The sequence below is a fragment of the Leptonychotes weddellii genome, chromosome 7 (assembly GCF_054177405.1).
Source record: "Leptonychotes weddellii isolate Sample4059 chromosome 7, ASM5417740v2, whole genome shotgun sequence".
In the NCBI taxonomy this organism is placed as follows: Eukaryota; Metazoa; Chordata; class Mammalia; order Carnivora; family Phocidae; genus Leptonychotes; species Leptonychotes weddellii.
Window position 1 is genome coordinate 74,919,650 of NC_138375.1, and position 22,146 is coordinate 74,941,795.

Consider the following 22,146-nt stretch of genomic DNA (forward strand, 5'->3'; position numbering starts at 1 on the left):
TGAGCGTCTGCCTTCGGCTCAGGTCATGATCCCAGGGTGCTGGGATTGAGCCCCACATCGGGCTCCCTGCTCCGTGGGAAGCCTGCTTCTCCCTCTCTCACTCCCCCTGCTTGTGTTCTCTCTCTTGCTATCTCTGTCAAATAAATAAATCTTTTTTAAAAAAAAAATTTGATTTTCGGAAGTTTGTCAAGAATATCAAAAGATTTTACAACACTTGGTCAAACAGAATCATAAGCCACTGTGAAATAATTTCACAAAAGTGACAATTAAAACCTTTGCACTCAAATATAGAAATTTAGCTGGGAAAAAAACAAAAAAACAAAACCTTAGCTCTTTTAAGAGGAGACTGTTTTCTTAAGTAATCAAAGAATTCACAAAGACAAAATAAGTATTTAGTTTGATAATACAGAGAATATTTTCTAGGCAGATTTAAAAGGTGAAGAAAAACCTTTCACATTATCAAAAGCAAATGGATCTTTCAAGAAAACTTTGTCCTTTTAGCAGATGAAAGAATACTTCCAGTTTTACTTAAACATAAGTACATTACTGATATCAAAGGTTATTTTTAAAAAACAATTATAATGAATTCATTTAATTTTAGCCAACTTGACCACACAAGGTAAAATTCTGTCTCTCCTTCACATTATGAAACAATCAAGATAAAACTGTTTTCCCCTTACCAAAAACACATCTCCATACCTCATACCTGCTCTTAGTCAAAAACTCAACTTATTTTCCTTGCATGCAGTTATTTCCCCTATTATTCCAGTAGTCTTAATTACATACATTAATCAAAATTCTTAAAAACCCTCAGAAAATTTAATTTCTAGTGAAAATGAGGAAGTAGACAATTGTGCTATTATCAACAAATTTTGAATACATTTTAAAATCTCTAGAAGTCTATTATTCCTCATAGTAAACTTGCCAAAGAGACAAAAGACAAGTTTACTAACACACCAAGTATCTTTAGTTCCTCTGTAAAAGGAAACCAGAAGTGGATAAACCTTTATATAGTAATTTATGTTTCACTATTTCATCAATTTAGAAATGATCTAGGTATTCAATGAATTTCTGTCATTTAACTTGACTTAGCAAAACTCTAAGGGTTTAAGAAGTTACCAAAGAGATTTGGAAAGCTATTTAAGTACACATACCATAAAACATAATTATCGTAGAAAAAAATTAACCTAAAAACTCTTACCCCACTTACATCTAACTAAATCACTTGCTCCCAACAATTATATTCAGATTACCCATGAAAACGTCGTAAGACATTAGACAAAGCCAGCCATCATCCCAACCTATTTTTCTTGCTCACAAATTTTTTTGAGATAACAGGAACTAATTTCACTAATAAACTTGGGTAGAGTAAAAGTTATATGTCTATATTATATTCAATGTTGGTAATTTTAAAGACATATTTATTTTAATTAAACCAATGAACTTAAACTAGCTTTAATACTCAATACTTTCCCAGATTATGTGGACCTAAAAGGCATTTGCATTAGCCTGATGTATTTCTGAGAATTTTAAGATTATTTAATCCATTTATATGGACTGTTTGTTTTTAAGCCAATTAAGTAGAGTTCTTTTTATAATTTTAGCAGTACTATCCAGAGGTAGAGTATTATACATCTACCCTACACACACACACACACACACCTGCAAACAGCCCTCACAGCTTTTGTTTTAAAATTTTAGTCATGAGATGGGTATGATAATGCAAAATTTATAAAAGAGCAGTTGGATCCAAATTTTGTTTTGACAATTGGAATAAGTTAAATTCACCTGCTCAGATGGCTAAAGCTCTTCAGTATTTATGGAGATGACATTTAAGATTTTTTTTATTAGCTTTATTTCTAAATAGTTCCTTTGTTTACTTCTTCAGATAAAAAAACTTCTCCCTAAAGTTTGCACTTCAAAGAATGGATCTTAGGTCTTAGAGTATGTGGCTGTAGAAAATCTACATCACAAATGCACCTAGTATCCAAGTTTTCTCCAAAATGGAGCTTTTGGGGCATATTTGCCTATGATTTATCAGAAATGTGGTAATTGCTATTTAAATTTTTCTTTCCTTTTCTTAAGTGTAGGACAATTCTATTTTCAACATCCCAATCTTTTACAATCTACCAGCATTTTAAGATTTATAGGGAAGATTTGGGGGATGGTAATTGTTTCTAGGGCTTCATTCCCGGTTTTGCAAAGATCTGTAAGATAAGGTCTTATATCATGGAAAAAATTTCCAACTAAGATAGAAACCTAAAGATTTCCATATCTAAAACTTCAGGGTTTAGTGCAATATACCTTTGTAACGTTTCTGTAATGTTTTAAAACACAAAGGCCTTCTTTCTGATTGCAGAATTCAATCTTGGCCCAATTCATCTTAGGGGAAAAAGCCTCTACTGTTGCTTCTGAGACCCTGAACATCAGCCTTTAGGCCGTCAGCTGATCATTTGTAGGCGGGTCTAAGAGATACTCTGGTCATCTGTTTCCTCAGAGAGGCGGATTTTTCCTCAGGGATCCATCTGGCTTGTCAGTTAACTGCAGCACAACTATGGGTGGGGAGAATACTCTTTTGCAGCTAATCAAGGTCCCCCCTAGTGGGGTTGTGAATGGCCACTAATCTTTCTGTTCTCTAAATTTGGTAAGTCTTCTGAAAGTAGAGATAAGAGGGCTTTATCATGTAAAAGATTTGCTGGTGTTCATGGGTCATGAATTTTTTGCAGTGGGGGTCCAGTACACACACATCCTCAAGGGACACTAGAGGAAGGCCGGAACCTAGCAGGGGCTGATTACAGAATCCTGTGAAGTAGGAGGAATTTTAAGAAATAGCAGACGGAGGCCTACTGCCCATTACAGGTGCTTCTGTTTAAATTTACTTCCTAGCCTTCAGCATTTACACTAGTAACCAATACACTCTGGGCTTGCAGATGAGGCTAGAAAGCTCTAAGTAAATCTTTCAGCAAAAGGAAATACAAGTAGCTAGCTGGGTGTTTGAGGAATTTTGGGGAGAAGACAGGGAAATTTGGGGAGTTAAGGGAATATGCTGAGGAGATGGGGCTGGAATTTAAGATAGGGAATTTATATGGGATGTGGACTTTAATTTTTGTTCTAATTTCTCTTCTTTAATCTTGTTAAGGGTGTCCTTAAGGCTAGCTATTATATTCCTGTGGGTCCCTCTTTTTAAATCTGGTCTTTCCAGAGGCACTAATAAGACAACTGTTTAAGACAGAGCTCTCTAAAATTTTTCCTTTTATATATAACCAATTATATATTTTTATACTATAAAGTTGTCTGGCCATTGACATGAGGGATCTTATACTAATCGTAATAACAACTCAAACCAGTAAGCCTTTTTATGGAAAGACCCAGAGGCACCTTTCCATGTTAGAATCAATCTTTACCATAGACCCAAGAGACAGGGTACAGAAGATGCAGCCCCTATGATCCAAGAAGATCATTCAAAGAGTCTACAGAAGTTGTTACAGTAAAAATGGTATTGTGAAAATAGTGTCTCTGGTCACAGACATGTTAATCTGTGACAGTGTGCAGACACTACTGGAATGGGACTTTTCTAGCAGTAACAACATAGGATGAGATGACTAAGGCCTCTTATGGACTGGGACCTCTCACGATAAACTCCCCTCACAGCTTGCACAGTCAGACAAAGGGAGTGCTGCTTATGACTTCATGTCTCGGAACTCCAGTCTACTCAACTGGCCACCAATCGGCATGCTGGTATGTGCACCTTCCAGCTGACAGAAATGATGGAAAAATATTCCCAGTGGTCATAAAGCCAAGCTCTCAAGACACAGAACAAGACAAACGTAAAACCTCATCCAGTTTCTCTTATATGTACACTAACTGAGCCTCAGGTCTCTCAGAGCCAGAGTAATACTTAATAGGGATGTTCGTTTTGGGGGATTGTGAGTTTCTTTCTTTTTTTTTTTTTACAAAGTATCTCGTGGCACAGAAATCGTCTTGAGGTTGGTGGGTGACCTAGTGTCTATCTAACCTGCTCTAGGACCAACTTATCCTAATATGGGAGTCACTAAGTTAGGTGGTGGGCACTCTAATAGCCTTTAAATGCTCGACCCGTGCACCCCAATTTTGCAGGTTTGGCTTCCAAAAGCCTTTACCTTATGTGCATGTTGACCCACAACAAAGTCTGTCTAAACATACACCTGTTTGATGAGAACCATGAACTCACCAGTCGGTGAGGCCACTGGCTCAAAAAAGTAGGTTTATGGGGCTTATGCTTGTGTTATACCCTATGGTTTTCCTCCTTGTGACAAACAACATAAGAGAGACAAAGAAAAACAGTGACTGTCTCTGGGAGGAAAATGATCAATAAAAACCAAGACTACTCATAACAAACCTTTAACAGAGTCACTATATGCAAGGAACTAGTTTCACAAATATTTCCTCCTGCTAATCCAAATTTAGAAAAGCAAAAAGGACTCTCACCATTCTTGCTTCCACTGGGCCATGTAGGAAGAGATCTGGGACACTGACATGGTAAGAAGTCTTACTTTCTGCTGGCTTTCTGTCAGTGGTCCCAGGATCTCTCAGTGGGAGCAGCCCCAGAGCGAGCAATAAAATTACTCTCTATGTGGTCAACTGTAGGGGAGGAAAAATTTTCCCTCAACCGTTCTGGATTCTTTTGGCTGCTCTATTAATTAAATTGACATAAGAAAGATTAACAGAAAAATAACAAATTTAATTCCTTTCATACAGGAGCCTCACACAGACAGAAGAGGTTCAAAGACACAATATACACAAGTATAAAACTTGACCTCTATAGTCAGGTGCTGAGTTTCTTTAGGCTGAAAAGGCACCAGACAACCAATTTAAGTCCTTTCCTGTTCAAATGCCTTACCAAAAGGCTAAGGGATGGTATCCTTGCAGTCCTTGATTGTTTGATTTGTAAAATTGGGGGAGGGGGTTAAGAGAGGGGGAGGTGAAAAAGAATGGACTAAGTGGGTGGAGAATTTTACTCCAGGGAACATTTGGCAATGTTTGATTGTCACAACTAGGGTGGGAGGTGTTATTGGCATCCAGTGGTCAAAAGCCTTGGATGCTACTAAATGCCCTACAATTCACAGTTCACAGGAAAGTCCCCAACAATAAAGAATTATCCAGCCCAAAATATAAAAAGTGTCTAGGCTAAGCTAGAAACTCTGCCTTGCCTAAATAGACCTGAAGTTCTTGCCTTAAGGCACACTGCCATATGGGCAAATGGCTCCAGTCAGATGTTAAGTAGATCCACCTAGCCCCACACAAAGAGGAGATTGCAAATTTAAATAATCCTTTCCCAAACTGCAATTTATAAGAACTGGACAATAGAAAGGAGTTATTTATAACCTTTTGTTACAGCTGACTACTCACAGCCTACTAGACTATAAGTATTATAGAAACTGTGCAAGCAGTAAACTGAAGAATGATCATCAGAAGATTTTAATCAACTTGATGTTACATTTTATAAACTTAAGGTGTACAGCCTATCACTTTGATACATTTATATATTATAATGTGACTGCCATTGAAGTAACATTTATTATATAACATCATTATAGTATAATATTATCTGTATTTATTATACTATGTATTAGATCTCTATGGCTTATTTACTACTCATTTCAAGTTTGTACCCTTAAACACAATCAATCTTATCCCCCCATTTCCCATCCTATACTAACCATCATTTTGATGTGGAGAACAAAGGCAAAATAAATGTCTAAGAAAAATAAATTAAATTTCCTTTGTAGCCCATTGACTAGTAGTTGAGACAGGCAGAGTGACCTTCCTCTACCACTCAACTGCCTCAATGTTAATACTTTGCCGGAGGCAAAAGGCAACCTTAGCTAGACATTAGCCCAACTTCCAGGATCCTGTAAGTCTTCTTTAACATACAAAAATCCCTTTGGAAACTTCCTTTATCTCTGCCCCCCTCCCCCCGATATATGTTAGCAATCATCCTCCAAACATATGGCCCACTGACAAACATCTGAAGGGTCTTGTGACTAAAGTTTTACTAATGGCCTTTTCCTATAAACAGCTAGCCCCTCAAGGTCCTAAAAAACTTGCTTCCAAATTCCTTAGAGACTTAACCCCATCCTTAACCCCCTCCCAACTTAAAAGTATATAATCAGTCACTCCTCATAACCCCAGTGCAGCTCTTTCTGCCCACGGGTACTGTCCCTGTGCTTAAAAAGAAACATCTTTTTGCACCAAAGATGTCTCAAGAATTCTTTCTTGACCATTCACTCCAGGACCCCAACATCATACCACATCAATTTTACTTTTTTTTTTTTTTACAGGTTTGATTTTAAAGATTCCACATGTAATTAATATCATACAGTACTTGTCTTTCTCTGTGTGACTTATCTCACTTAGCATAATACACTCATGGTCCATCCATGTTGTTTCAAATGGCAGAATATCCTCCTTTGTCATGGCTGAATAATATTCCAATGTATATGTACACCACATCTTTTTTATCCATTCATCCAATGATAGGCATTTGGGTTTTTTCGTATCTTGGCTAGTGTGAATAATGCTGTGAAAATGGGTGTGCATAACCCTCATCAAAATGCTGTTTTTACTTCCTTTGGGTATGAACCCAAAGATGGTACTGCTGAATTGTATGGTAGATCAATTTTAATTTTTTGAGGAACCTCCACATTATTGTTCATAATATTTGGACTATCCTATATTCCCACTAACAGTGCATAAAGGTCCCTGCCTCAGCCCCCCTGCTTTTTTAAAAACACAACCTTGTCAGCTCTTGTCTCGTCTTCTTGATGATATCCATTCTAACTGGTGAGGTTATCTCACTGTCGTTTTGATTTGCATCTCCCTGATGATTAGTGATCCTGAGCATCTTTTCACGTGCCTGTTGGCCATTTTGATGTCCTCTTTGGAAAAATGTCTCTTTAGTTCTTCTGCCCAAATTTTAATAGACTGTTTATCTGCTATTAAGTTTTGTTAGTTTTTTATATCTTTTGAATATTAACCCCTCATCTGATACATGGTTTACAAAAATTTTCTTCTATTCTGCAAGAATTCTTTTGAATATAAAATCTCTAGTTACACATTTAAAAAAAAAAAAGCCTATCATCACAGCATTTACTACAATTTCTTAACACATCACCTCTAAGCAGAGGCAAAAACAAAACAGAAATAATTTGCACTGTACAGTTCAAAAGAAATGACCAAATGAAGTTATTCATCCAGAAAGACCATTTGATAGCTTTAAAAAAAATAGAAAACACTAACTATAGTGGATCCACATATTATCAGGTAACACATTTAAAGGGAATAATAAATAACAGATGAACAATAGAACACAAGAAACTAAGCCACGGGACTGTAAGACCTTTAAGGGCAGGATCATTTTTGTATTCCTCACAGGTTATAGGTCACTGACTTGCAGAGAAGAAACATTTAGTATTTGAAAGATAAATGAACAAATGAGTAATTGGCAGAGAGCAATAACCCTAGAAAGCTAAGCCCAGATCATCTTTTAAAAAATATTTAGCACATCATGGCACTCCTTTATTAAAATGGCTTCTAACTCCTCAACTCTTCCTCTGCCTTTATTCACTCTTCTCCTTGCATCTTGCCAGCAGCCAGCTACCATAAGATTTCAAACAGGTCCCGCTTTTTCCTGTCTCAGTTTTGGTAAATGTTGTGTTTTCTAATGGGAGATGCCTTTCCTGACTCTGCCAAACTCCTACTTACCCTTTAGGTACTGCTTTCCTCGACTACCTGATATGAAGTGTAAATTCACTCATCTCAACACCTAGTTTTTCTTGTTTGAAGCACTTAGCATTTTTAAATGATATATTTACATTAATCTAATTGTAGTCTGTTTCTCCCACCAAAAACTCCAAAAAATTAAGAACCATGTTTTGTCCCCCCTGCCCCACTTCCACTATACATGGCATTTAGATCAATGCCTGATAGAGTGGCAATAAAAATCTGCTGAATAAATGAAAAGAATAGGAACATTTTGATGAGATACTTAGTAAAATCATGAAAACATATTGATGGAAGAGGCCTGAAGCATGCAGAGGGATTATAATAGAGATTTAAAAAATAAAAGTGAATAAAGGTTTGGAAAAAATAGTGATGTAGCCTATGAAGGGCAAAGGAAGCTTTATTAAAGTTCTCTAAAGATATCAAAAGTATTATTGTAGATTGTGATGACATGTTTTCTTCCCACTAAGAACAGGAGAAACAAGTTAAAAATTAGGAAACAATGTCTTGCTGTCTATCTTTATAAATAAAGTTTCCTGGAACACAGCCATTCCATTTATATATTGTGTATGGCTTCTCTTCCTACAACTGCAGAGCTGAGGACAGACTGTGAGCTTGTAGAGCCAACAATACTTACTATGTGGTACCACATACAAAAAAATTTGCTAACCCCTAGTTCTAGCTAATTTACCAGGAATTTCAATTAGGCATTAAAAAAAAAAAAGAAAAAACAAAACAAAACCCTTTTGGATCACTTGATCTTAAAAAACAGAAAAGGAGATAAGGAAACTTTCTGTTCAAAGTGTTCAGAAATAAAAGAATGGCATCTATGTGGGTCGATGGACAGGAGATCTGATGGAAAGGATAAAGGATTTTACTTACCTACTGAAAGATCTTTACTTACCTACTGAACTAACAACAGTTTTACTAAACTAAAATTAATAGATTTGAATCTGAGTAGCATCACAATATGAATTTTATACTTTTGCACTAAGAAAAACAAAAATGTACTGTTGGCTATAAATGAGAAAGATGGACCATTATCTTCAACTGGATGTCATATAACAGCCAAACTATAACATTTTTATTAGTGACTTAGGAAAAGCAAAAAATAGTAACTGAACTAAAGAATAATACAAAGAGGGGAGCCTGGGTGGCTCAGTGGGTTAAGTGACCGACTTTTGGTTTCAGCTCAGGTCCTGATCTCAGGGTTGTGGGATTGAGCCCTATGTTAGGCTACCCACCTAGTGCAGAGTCTGCTTGGGACTCTCTCTTCCTCTCAAATAAATAAATAAATCTTAAAAAAAAAAAAAAAAAAGAATGCCAAAAAATAGTAAAAAAAAACAAAAAGGGGGGGTGGGGATGGCAGGGGTAGCGATAGAGAAAAAGAAATGGTTCTTCAACAAAGTATCAACATGCTGACAAAAAGGACATGATTAGAACACCTGGTCCCCTTGTGCAGATAAAAGTATTATGCTACAAAGTCCATAATAAACACTTTAATTTTACATATTAGCTATAGAAAAGCTACTGCTCTCTTAAAGACAAACTGTTCACCTGATTACTGTCTCTTGACAAAGGTAAAAAATCAAGACATACTAACAACAAAAAATTAGGAAGATAGTATTTTAGAAATAATTTTTTTTTTAAAGATTTTATTTATTTGAGAGAGAGAGTGAGAGAGAGAAGGAGCACAAGAGGGGGGAGCGGGAGAGGGAGAAGCAGACTCCCTGTCGAGCAGGGAGCCCGATGCGGGACTCGATCCCGGGACTCCAGGATCATGACCTGAGCCGAAGGCAGTCGCTTAACCAACTGAGCCACCCAGGCGCCCTAGAAATAAATTTTTTTTTTTTAAAGATTTTATTTGTTTATTTGAGAGAGAGAGAATGAGAGAGAGCACATGAGAGGGGGGAGGGTCAGAGGGAGAAGCAGACTTCCTGCCGAGCAGGGAGCCCGATGCGGGACTCGATCCAGGGACTCCAGGATCATGACCTGAGCCGAAGGCAGTCGCTCAACCAACTGAGCCACCCAGGCGCCCTAGAAATAAATTTTTAAAACTGCCTACCTGTAGCCAAATTAAGAAGCCTAAGGGACCAATTTTGTGTGTTTTGAGAAGGGTAAAAAAAAAGAATTTCAAACATGGATATAGTTTTTTTTTTTTTAAGATTTCATTTATTTATTTGACTGAGAGAGAAGAGAGAGAGCACAAGCAGGGGGAGCGGCAGGCAGAGGGAGAGGGAGAAGCAGGCTTCCCGTGCAGCAGGGAGCCCGATGCAGGGCTTGATCCTAGGACTCTGGGATCATGACCTGAGCCAAAGGCAGTCGCTTAACCAACTGAGCCACCCAGGTGCCCCAAACATGGATATAGTTTAAATCTCAATTAGAGTTTTAAATATTAGTGATCAAACATTATCTGGGGAAGCAAAGTAATTGCTCAGTATGTTGAAAGAATTGTAATGGTGGGGCGCCTGGGTGGCTCAGGTGGTTAAGCATCTGCCTTCGGCTTGGGTCATGATCCCAGGGTCCTGGGCTCCCTGCTGGGTGGGAGTCTGTTTCTCCCTCTGTCCCTCCTCCCCCCCACCCAGGCTCATGTGCTCATGTGCGCTCTCTCTCTCTCTCTCTCGCAAAAATAAATGAATAAAATCTTAAAAAAAAAAAGAATTGTAATGGTAACATTAGGTGTAGATTTAGCTTAAGTCAGTCACAGACTAAAACTTGCTGGATTAAAACTTGTCATGTGAAAGGTGGAAATAAGAGTGAATAACAATACCCTGCTTTAAAAGCAAAGGGAAATTCAGAATATGAGAGAAGCAATCACTGAAAGTGATGTATAGAGAACCCTATTAGTACAGGCTTGTATTTCCTGCATTTGGCTAAACTATAAGATAAATTATATTTCCCTAAAGGTGACCAATACATACTGGAAACAACACATATAACTATACTGACTCTAAAGTCATTGAAGTCTCTAAAGCCACCACTAATCCTGGCCTGGGTCCCGCAACTCAAAGAAGTTTCATTATGGAATAAAAACAGGGGAATCCTTTTAGCTGAATGTTTAGTTCTGATGCTAGCAAATGATGACAGAAATTTGCTTTTCTAAAACAACACCAGTAACAAAAGAACTACCCAGTAGGAATGGTGTGAAAGAAATAATAAAAGATCCTAAAGGAAAATTGAATTTGAGCTAAGAAATGTTAAAAAGTCATGCAACAAAGGACAGCTACTCCACAAAAGGAACAGTAATTACCCCTCAGCTCAATGAAAAAGAAAAAAAAAAAAAGATAAAATGCTTAAGATAAAAATCTTCTAACTTCAGTAGTATAAAAAGAGACCTCTCTTTAGAGGGCATCATCGAATAAATCCTGAACCTAGTTTTAATCCTGGATTCCTATTCTAGAATGTCTTTTCAAAGCATTAAAGTGATTGACAGCATATTCAAGAACTTTTTCTTTTACATAAAACCTAGATGCACTGAAACACAAGTGTAACAAAAAAGAATAATTTGCAATCTAAAATTTTTAAAGTATATAAAAATGATCCTTTATATTGGAGGGCCACAAACTCACTTGTTTTGAACAATACGTTCATTTTAGGAAGTTACAATACAAGAGAGAAATAAAAAGATTCATAGTTCCCTAAACAGACTTTAAAGTTCAGGAATGTACCTCAGGTCTTTTGGAAGGCTTCCTCACTTAGGAGACCAAACCTTTCATAAGGTGAGCGTGAGAAAATGAGTTCTGTTACCACATTGCTTAAATAATATTCCTCCCCCCATTTATTTTAGAGGAAATTTTAAAATTAGAAGAGATGATTGGGGAGAGGAGAAAGAGTGAGAAAATTATATATAAATTATTTATTTTTGCTTAATCCTTGCTCGTTTGCTATATCACCAGACTCAATGGGAAAGAAATAGTTGCAGGTTTTTATAATAAGGAAAATTATACAGCAACAGGTACACGGGGTAAATGTTTTAAATAGTGATATAATATAAATTAATCCAAGTGGCTTTATAACATAAGTATTCTGAGTCAATAAATTTCATTGTCTTTTGTTAAGTATTTTTGCAGGAAGAGACCTGAGGAGTCCTGCATTGGGCTCCCTGCTCCCTGCACAAAAGATAATGCTTTCTATTCAACTTGAATGATTACAAATATTAAAGGGACTAAAAATAGTTCTTACCATGTAAGATTCCAAAACACCATACATAAAAAAGCTAATCTATTTCTTCAGTGAAAAGAGAATGAACAGATTTAAACTTGTCTAGTTAATAAAAATAAATAAATTTGTCTGGTTAAGTGTTTACTTGCATAGGGTAGTTTACTTATAATTTTTAGTTATATTATTAAGGAAAACAATAGTATTATATGTACATATATAATAATTTATTTGCAGGTACTATTTTCTAGAACATTCAAATTTATGAAATTTCAAAATAATATTTTGAATAATAAATTATGTGTATGGGGTGAAGGCTCATGTAACATTTAGAAGAAAATAAGAATACAAATTACATGAGTTCAACTATGTAAAAATACTTAGAAATTACTGGAAAGAAAAAGATGAAAAGTGTTTATCTGTGTGAGAGCATTCATTATGAGTAATTTTTACCTTCTTTATACTGTTTGTTATGTGTATGCGTGTTCATACATATATCCACATGTATGTGTATCTATGTATATATACGTACACAAGTGAGTGTATATGGAAGTATTTTTAAAAAACTTCATATGAATGTATGTTAAAGATTACAAACTGCCTAAAGGAAAATCACATAATAGGTCTATGAAAAACATAATACAGATCACTTACCATCACATGAAAGGGAAACATAACTTCCTAAGTCATCAGACATGTGTCGCATCACATTTTTACCCCTCTTAAGACCAAGGAAGATCCAATAATCTATTGCTGCTCCAAGAATTCCAGTCAATAAGTAAGCTAGCTCATGTTTGAAGACCTAACATTAAGATGGGAAAAATATTAGTAAAACATATTAAATTATCTATTTTTTTTATCAGTGTTTATTTTGAATACTTGTTGAGGCAAAGCTTAGTTATTTAAGAATACAGGGTATGCTCATACTAATAGGTATTCCTGAGAACCCTAGCAAGTTAACTCCCTCTCTCCATTCTCTTGCTTCTCCTTCCTTCTCTTCTCTTTCCTCTCCCTATCCATATCTATATCTTTATATCCACATGAAAAGAGTTAATACAACAAAACCTCCAGGACTTAATATATGGATAGCTTATAATAAACTTTTGAAATAACATTATTCAATAGTGTCAAGTGCTTTAGTATGGCGATAATTTCATTTAACCAATGAGGAAGTATCTGGCTTCTGTGGATTTCTGTTAACAGGAATATAGGATTACAAAAAAAGATAGACTTAGCCACCCCTAGTATTTATATATAAAATTAACCTTTACATTTACCCAAATGGCATATTCCAGAAAAAGACTTAAACACAATGAATAAAAACTTTAGCAGATAAGATTGTCCTTTTTGTTGTAAATGAAGAAACAGATTAGATCAAATTCTTATTAAATTATATCAAATGTCATTACCTAACTTAGAGATGTATAAAGATTAATTTTTAAAGAATGCTGTTCTCTATCACTTCTATTATAAACATTATTAAATTCCTATAAAAATATAGCAGGCATACAAATTTTTAATTACAGTAAGTGTGCTTTACCCTAATGTGGAAAATATCTTTCTAATCCATAAACTATGAAGGTGAAGAGGTACAAAAGTATTTTTTAAACACCTCTGATAAAGACGTTAAAACTAGTTGACGTTTTCCACAAAGACATTAAAACTAGTTGAAATTCCTTTATTTTTGGCTGTGTTTTAGGCCTGTTGGATATGTGAAGAAAAATCACCAGATTAATAATTGGGTAGAAAACATGTGAAAAGGTTTTAATAAGTAAATACTACAGTATCCGAATAGATTTTGAGTGCCATGTTCTGCAATCATACTATGCCTAATATGGGATTAGGGACAGAGAAATCTCTAACCATCAGTGACGACTGTATTTATTTCTCCTGCCTTTAGCAGACAAGGTTCTTATGGTATACAATATTTCATGAGGGCATCATCATTCCTTACAATAAGAAGCTCTTAGTTAAGTGATTTCAAAACTGAAGTTCTAGTTCTTTTTTTTTTAAGATTTTATTTATTTATTTGACAGAGAGAGACACAGCGAGAGAGGGAACACAAGCAGGGGGAGTGGGAGAGGGAGAAGCAGGCTTCCCGCAGAGCAGGGAGCCCAATGCGGGGCTCGATCCCAGGACCCCGGGACCATGACCTGAGCCAAAGGCAGACGCTTAACGACTGAGCCACCCAGGCACCCCTGAAGTTCTAGCTCTGTTTTGTTGTCCAAACAAGGGTAAATGGTGAAGGAGCACATACATCAGGCCTGCTGGAATAGTTTTTACCAAGGAAAAACCCAGAGTCTGGATGCTTAGGTATGTGTACAAGTTCCCTGTTGCTCTATCACACTGTGTGGCAATACATTGCATTAAGGCTGGGCTGGACATTAGAATTTGAGAGAGAGACTATGAAGAATGGGGCTGAGGGGATTTTAAGTTGAATGATTAGGGAAACACAGCCTTTCCTCTAATATCATCAGGGGCTACGATATAGAACCTTGACCACAGTCTGATCCTGCCAGGTCAGGATTCGTCAATGAGCATCAGCAGCACCCTGACTCCCACCCTGACTAGAGAGCTGGGTTTAAGTCTTCCAGTTGCAGCTTTATGACTTGGTAAGCAGCAGCAGGACTGGCTCTATCAGCTGGCTGGGAAAGTATCAACTCCTCCCCTAGTACTCTGGTAGGGTCCCAAGCCATCAACTGACCAGAACTCACTCCCTTAAGCACTGAGTCTTAGCTAGTCTTCAAAGCAGTTTGCAGGAAGCCAAGTTCTTACTTTGTAAAGTTCTTACTTTGTAAAGGAGACAGTCACTCCGAGCAAGTTTTATTTCTTATGGTTCAACTTATCAAGAGAACATAAAACAGGAGAGTGAAAAGCTGCATTTAAACTAAAAATTGATCCTATCAAGATCCATACCACAGAATGCTCCTTGCAACAACATGTATATCTGAATATCAGCGATGACACTACTCAGGAAGGATGCAAGAGACTGGTAAATTTTGATTTCTTGAAATGTTCCCCAACCCAAAAGTAGAGTAAATCAGGATCACTTCAGATCCCTGGTCCCAAGGCTCTGGATAGGGAAAAAAGGAGCTTAGCCCACAGAGCTAAGCCTCATATAAACCACAATCCAACACTTCATCAATTAAAAAAAATCTCAGAAAGTCAACCAGCTGGGACCTTTCTCTTTCCTTACACAAATATATGTATACACATCTGATACCATAAATTAATATCAATATTGCCTATTACTCAATTTACCTTGATATCACTGCTATTAAACAGAGATGGGTAGCCCTTATAGTACTCGCAAGGAATGACTACAGCTTCTCTACCATGATAAGAAAGATACTGTCAAAATTACTCTTATCTGTGTGACATTACCTAAACTTCCATACTACCATATATTCATAATGGTAAATTTTTATATAAAAAGACACTTTCAGATTAGGTTCTTGGATCCTTTTATAATATATTCTTATCTATGCCACTCACTATAACCACAGGGCCAAGACACTGCGCTATGGATTGTACTCGCTGCAACTTTAACAGTGTATAAATAATGCTACCATTTCTAGCATAGTGGATATATATATATATATGGTTTAGAAGCGGATTAGTGAGGAAATGGCAAATAAACCATCAAGGGAGAAAAGCTTTCCTGAAATATTTAAAAGTATGCTAAAGCTGAAAGAACAGAAAACTCGGAATTAACAAAGAAATGAAAGACATGATGCGCACATGACACATTTACGTTAGGACACCTTTCTAATGTATTAAAGTCTATTATCAGACATTCTGTCAATACAGTTCTCTATTAATCTGTCAGTACAAGTAACCTCCATTTAATAAATTTGGTGAGCTTCCAAAAATTGACTAGTATATAATGCAGAATTATAATCTGGGCCTTCTGACTCCCAGGTTAGGGCTTTAAGCAATATCCCTAGCAACAGATGACACAAAGTTCTGCTAGTACCTCTGTAAGAAAGATGCAAACATAATACACATAATGTGCCTCTTCCTGTTTAAAACACTGGCATTTGAAAAAAGAGCAAGTATGCTCCAGTGGAGACTTGGCCTCTAATCAAGGCTTTACCCTAACAAGCTGTGACACCTTAAATAAGTTACTTAAACTCTTTAGCCTCAATTTCCCTATCTTTAAATACAAAGTAGCTTCCATTTCTACCTACATTTGTAGGGTTATCATTAAATAGCACTTAAAGACATCACAAAGAAAAGTAGGACTAACCACCAAGCTTAGCAAAATAACCTTGAATAACCTCCTTCATAACCTTGACACAGCTCACCTCTGCTCTTTGCCAAGGAAAGCCCAAAGCTTTCTCAGATTAATGACAATGAAATTCACTGCCTTTGTGTCACTCTGCAACACTTGCTGATTGACATTATGACAAAACAATATTAGCATAAACTGAGGACTTCTGTTTAGCTAATGACTTAAATTGAATGCTTCAACTCAGCAAATCAAGAAACAAATGCTTTACAGTACAGAAAATGATGTCTGTGAACATGCATGGAATTCTTGAAATTGGAAACTGCCAAAAAGATTTAATTAGGTACAAGAATGAATTCTAGCAGATAAGGTAACACATATACACACACACACAAAACAGTTTTTATGAATTTAAACAATTCAATGTTAAATAAAGTATTGATTTGCTAAATTTAAAGCTAGTTCTAATATTACAACTGATGCTACAATTTATTGCAGACTGCTTTACAAAATATGTTTAACTTATTTAAAATCTGAACAAAAACCTTTAAGTTAATCATGGATAAGTCTGTTATTATTTACATCAGTATTTCCTGAATAAATTCTTATCTTTGATAGTCCTTTGGTGATTCAGTAAAATTGTGAAAATGTCAGTTTTATTACTGTTTTCAGTTACAAATGAGCAATTTTATTATATAATCAAATGGATAAAAAAGAAATGCTCCATAATGAGAAAATATTTTCTATCCCCAATGATTCTGTGGTCTAAAAAGTACATAAAAAGACATATTAATTAATAAGAATGTTATCAGTTTTATCTTAGAAGTATTATAAAAGTATGAAACTCAATTGGCAATGAAACATAGATAGTTCTATTATGTTGAGTAATTTCAGTTTACATGTGTGTATAATCTTATTTCTTTTTAAATAAGACATGTACAGGGCGCCTGGGTGGCTCAGTCGTTAAGCGTCTGCCTTCGGCTCAGGTCATGATCCCAGGGTCCTGGGATCGAGCCCCACATCAGGCTCCCTGCTCTGAGGGAAGCCTGCTTCTCCCTCTCCCCTCCCCCTGCTTGTGTCTCTCTCTGTCAAATAAATAAATAAAATCTTAAAAAAAAATAAGACATGTACAAAATAATCGCTACTCACGTGGTTACTGCCACATAATACAATTACTTGGTCACAAAAACTAGCTATACCCAGAAATAATTCTCCCTTTCTAATGCCAAATTAAAGAAAAATTGAAAGAATTTTCTTTTTTTTTTTTAAGATTTTATTTATTTATTTATTTGAGAGAGAGAGAGAGAGAAACAGCATGAGAGGGGAGAGGGTCAGAGGGAGAAGCAGGCTCCCCGCCGAGCCGGGAGCCCGATGTGGGACTCGATCCCAGGACTCCGGGACCATGACCTGAGCCGAAGGCAGTCGCTTAACCAACTGAGCCACCCAGGCGCCCAAGAATTTTCTTTTTATAAGCCTCAGGCAACCCTCTAAACAGAATTTTTAAAAACCAGCAATGGCTTCTGTTTCTGATAATGGAGGCATAACTATTTCAAATAAATGACCTTATAAAAGAAAACTGAAAATGTTGAATACAATATATAAAACATCTTCTGGAAAGATAACATAACTTCTGGAAAGTTATAAAGAATTGCTACGCCAAGATCTAGGAGAAGGTAAGGAGCCAAATGAGTCACTCAAAACTAGCTGACTTTGCCCTAAGGACACTTGCTGACCCCAAAGAAAGAGCTGAGAGACTGAAGTGTGGTTTTGTGGAGCCTAGAGGAAAAGGAGTATAAAAGTCATAGTCCAAGGCCTAATACACAATAGAAAAAAACATGTATTTGTAGCTCTGTACTTCACTTGGGACTACCAGGGACCCTCAAACCTAGCAACAGAAATTCTCTCTGGAGAAAGATATTTGGTGCATTTGCCATGTTACCGTTTGTACAAATAATTTTTCAAATGCACTTTATGGCATACAGTAAATGATAACTAGCTTGTAAGAGAATATAAAAAACACAAGAGAAGGAAATAGCAGAAACAACAGTTAGAAACAGATTCACAAAGACTTCAAATATGAAACAGTCATACATAAACTATAAATTAACTATTACTGCCACATTAAAAGACAAAAGAAAACCTTGAAAATTTTGTAGGGAACTAGAAACCATAAAAACATGTATAGTAATTAGGAAGCAAAAAAGTCGAAAACTGCCAAAAATGTAATAGTCATGTTTAACAACATATTAGACATAGCTGAAAAGAGACTAGTGAACTAAAAATTAAATGAAAAGACACTACCCAGAATGCTCCATGTACAGAAGAAAACCTGAAAATCTAGATGAGAATGAAAAAGCAGAGGAAAAAGGAGAAGGTGTAACATAAGTTTAATTGGAACTAAAAAAAGTCAAGCAGAGAAAACAGATCAGAGGAAATGTGAGAAGATAAACTATGTAGGAATTTTCCTTGAGAAAGAATACTTTATGGCCATCTGACACCAGAATTCTCCACCCAAACCACTATGCATCACTATATACACAGTACAGATGATTTAAAGGGGGGGGGGGGGATAAATTCATGAAGTAAATTACGAAGAGTTTGACTAAAGCAATTATTTAACTTGACATAAAAGATGATAGAGAGTAGGGCTCCTGGGTGACTCGGTTGAGCATCCGACTCTTGATTTTGGCTCAGGTCATGATCTCAGGGTCCTGGGATCAGGCAGGGTGGTGGGAATCCCTGCTCAGCGGGGAGTCTGTTTCTCTCCCTCTCTCTTTCCCTCTGCTCCTCCCTGTACTTGTGCTCTCTCTCTCTCTCTCAAATCTTTTTTTTTTTTAAGATTTTATTTATTTATTTGACAGAGAGAGACACAGAGAGAGAGGGAACACAAGCAGGGGGAGTGGGAGAGGGAGAAGCAGGCTTCCCGCGGAACAGGGAGCCCGATGCGGGGCTGGATCCCAGGACCCTGGGATCATGACCTGAGCCGAAGGCAGATGCTTAACGACTGAGCCACCCAGGTGCCCTCAAATAAATCAATCTTTAAATAATAAATGATACAGAGCAATGTAAAACATAGAAAACACATTGTGTAACCATACATGGAGTCAAAAAGGAAAGTTCAGTTAATTTCAGAAGGCAGAAATCATTATAGGGCTCATTTTTAGACCAATTTACTATTAAAATGTTTAAAAAAGCACAGGCAAACAAAATCTACTAATCATAACAAAAATTCACCCACTTAGAAGTTTTAAAACATCTTAAAGTATTTCTTGAATCAAAGGAGAATTCATAAATGACAATAAAAAACACTGAAAAACACATTAACAGCACAATAGATGTAGGTATCAAAACCTGTACATAAATCTCAATTTGTATTCAAAGGCAATTTATTTTGAGTATATTTATTAGAAATAAAGACTAAAATGAAAAACAGATCCAAATAATCAAGACATAAAAGTAAAAGGGAAGAATTAAAATATTATGAGCAGAAATCAATGCTATAACACAAAAAAGCAGAAAATAAAGTCCCAAAGGTGATTATTTTGAAGAGGAGAAAGGTGACTAATAGTAATTATAAACGCAAAACATGGCACAGTATATTGCTATGCACTTCACATATTTCAGTGCATTTAATCTTCCCAACTACCTTCAGGTAGGTAATACACTAAAATCACTGTACATTAAATTTCTAATGACAAGCAAGATATACTTATGAAGAAATAACTGCTAACAACCACAAAGGCAGTTTTAAAAACAAGTTGAACTTTTTATTTGTATAAAAAAAAAAATTGTATGAACTCAAATTTTAAAATCATAGGTTCCTTATGAATTGAAATATACAAAAGTAAAAAATCTAGAATGCTAAGTGAATACAGATTTCTTAGGACTAATGATCAAATAACTGTCCCTAGCTACTATATCCAAATGTGTGATGATGAAGAAGCCAGCCTCTAAGGATCTTTTACAATAAAACTAAGTAAACTAAATAGAAAACAATGACACATTTGGGTAGATTTTAGTTTTATTCAAATTGTTCAAAGAATAAAGACAAAAGAGGCATAACTCAAAGATGTACTTCTTCATAGGCCATTATTCGTTTGTAAATCAATTCTACTTACATCATTAGACTTGCATTTTTCCTTGTGAGAATATATAGTCCACTCCAAAAGCATATTTACTGGTTTGGTCAAAAGCCCAGAGGCCTCATTTCCTGACCAAAAGATTTCAAGAAGAATTGCCTTTCCTGTTATTTTCAGACTCTGAGAATCTGACCAGTCATACAACCTAATGAAAATATGAATCAAAGTATATCTTTATGCCAATTTGATCACTATAGTTATTAGGCATAATATCTCTTGCCATAATACAAAAAGATCTAGTGGTTTCTAAATATAGAAAAGGCATAAAATATGAAGATTACAACATACAGTTATAATAAAGAACAAAATATAAAGAGTCCACAATTCAATATAATGACCAACAAATACACGCACAGAGTAATCTAACTGCATGTTTTAGAGCATACACAAAACTTATCATGAATATTATAGAGTCAGTGTTAAAAAAAACCCTAGTGGAACTTTTATTTAAGTATTAAATTACTTAAGAATTGAAAAAAACATAAACCCTGAAAAATAAAACAAAATCTTACCTATCCAAATGTCTAAGTTAGTGAAAAACAAAAATGTGAACTAAAGACACATAAAGAACATAAAAAACTTTATTGCCACTGAAGAACTATGTCTGCAACTATGTTTTAAAAATAAATCTAAACTAGGGGCACCTGAGTGGCTCAGTCGGTTAAGCATCTGCCTTCGGCTCAGGTCATGACCCTAGGGTCCTGGGATCCAGCCCTATGTCAGGCTCCCTGCTTAGCGGGGAGCCTGGTTCTCCCTCTCTCTCTGACGCTCCCCCTGCTTGTGCTCTCTTGCTCTGTCAAATAAATAAAATCCTAAAAAAAAACCAAAACATAAATCTAAACTAGAAAACAAGGTGACTCTTTGGATGTACATAAATTAGAAAAATGGTACATAAAACAATATAAATACAGAAAATTTTTTCTTTGTGATTAAACTTACTTTTGGCTCAGATGTCGCACTTCACTTTCCACTAAATTAAAGAAAAATTTGAGCAGGGTCAGGTGGAGCACTTTTGTGCCAATAATATTTTTTGAAATTTGATGGCAAAAATTTTCATTGTAAAGGCAAGACCTGAAAAACATGAACCCAGTAATTTGTGACATACAAACAATTCAATGAATATCCTGCGGACAAAGTCTTTCAGAGTTTTATTAGAATTCTAATGAAATTCCCTTCAAAAAAATATAAAGCTAATCAACAAAATTTTATCAATATATTTTCTTCCTTTAAAAAGAAAACCATGTCAAAGATCTCATGACATTGAATATTTAGTAATACAGATCTAATTTCTCTATTTTTCAATGATTGTAATGTTTAATAGCCTAATGGTACTCTCTTTGTATTCTTTATTTCACTGACAAAGAACAAAAAATTATATATTACATTATGCTTTCAATTCAGGTGAACAGCTATACTCTCAATTTATAAATACTCTCTAAAGTCCTCTTCTTACTCAAGATTTTTTGTTATTATTTTTTAGTAAAATGAAGGTCATTTAGGGCTCTATTTTTTTTTTTTTTTTTTTGAGAGAGAGAGCAAGCATGGTGGGGTGGGGGCAGAGGGAGAGGGAGATAGAATCCCAAGCAGGCTCCAAACCCAGCACGGACACCAATGTGGGCCTCAATCTCATGACGGAGATCGTGACCTGAGTCTAAATCAAGAGTTGGATGCTTAACCAAATGAGCCACGGAGGCACCCCCACTTGGGCTATTTTCTAAGAGTTTAAAAAATTTAATATCTATTTCTTTCTTTCCATCTACTCTAGCAGTCCTGTCCAATAGAACTTTCGGTGATGATGGATACGTTCTATTGAACACATGAAATGTGAATTGTGCAACTGAGGATTTGAATTTGTAA

General features: G+C 35.8%; 1 protein-coding gene across 1 annotated transcript in view; it reads right to left on the reverse strand.

The window, feature by feature from the left end:
- The window catches only part of SLF1 (SMC5/6 complex localization factor 1), a 78,187-nt gene that overhangs the window by 12,837 nt on the left and 43,204 nt on the right, over positions 1-22,146 (reverse strand). Inside the window, exons 13-15 of the mRNA XM_006742575.3 lie at positions 21,229-21,360; positions 20,269-20,434; positions 12,574-12,721 (exon numbers count right to left, since the gene is read on the reverse strand). Coding sequence (XP_006742638.1) covers positions 12,574-12,721; positions 20,269-20,434; positions 21,229-21,360 — 446 coding nt within the window. The remainder of the gene's footprint in view (positions 1-12,573; positions 12,722-20,268; positions 20,435-21,228; positions 21,361-22,146) is intronic.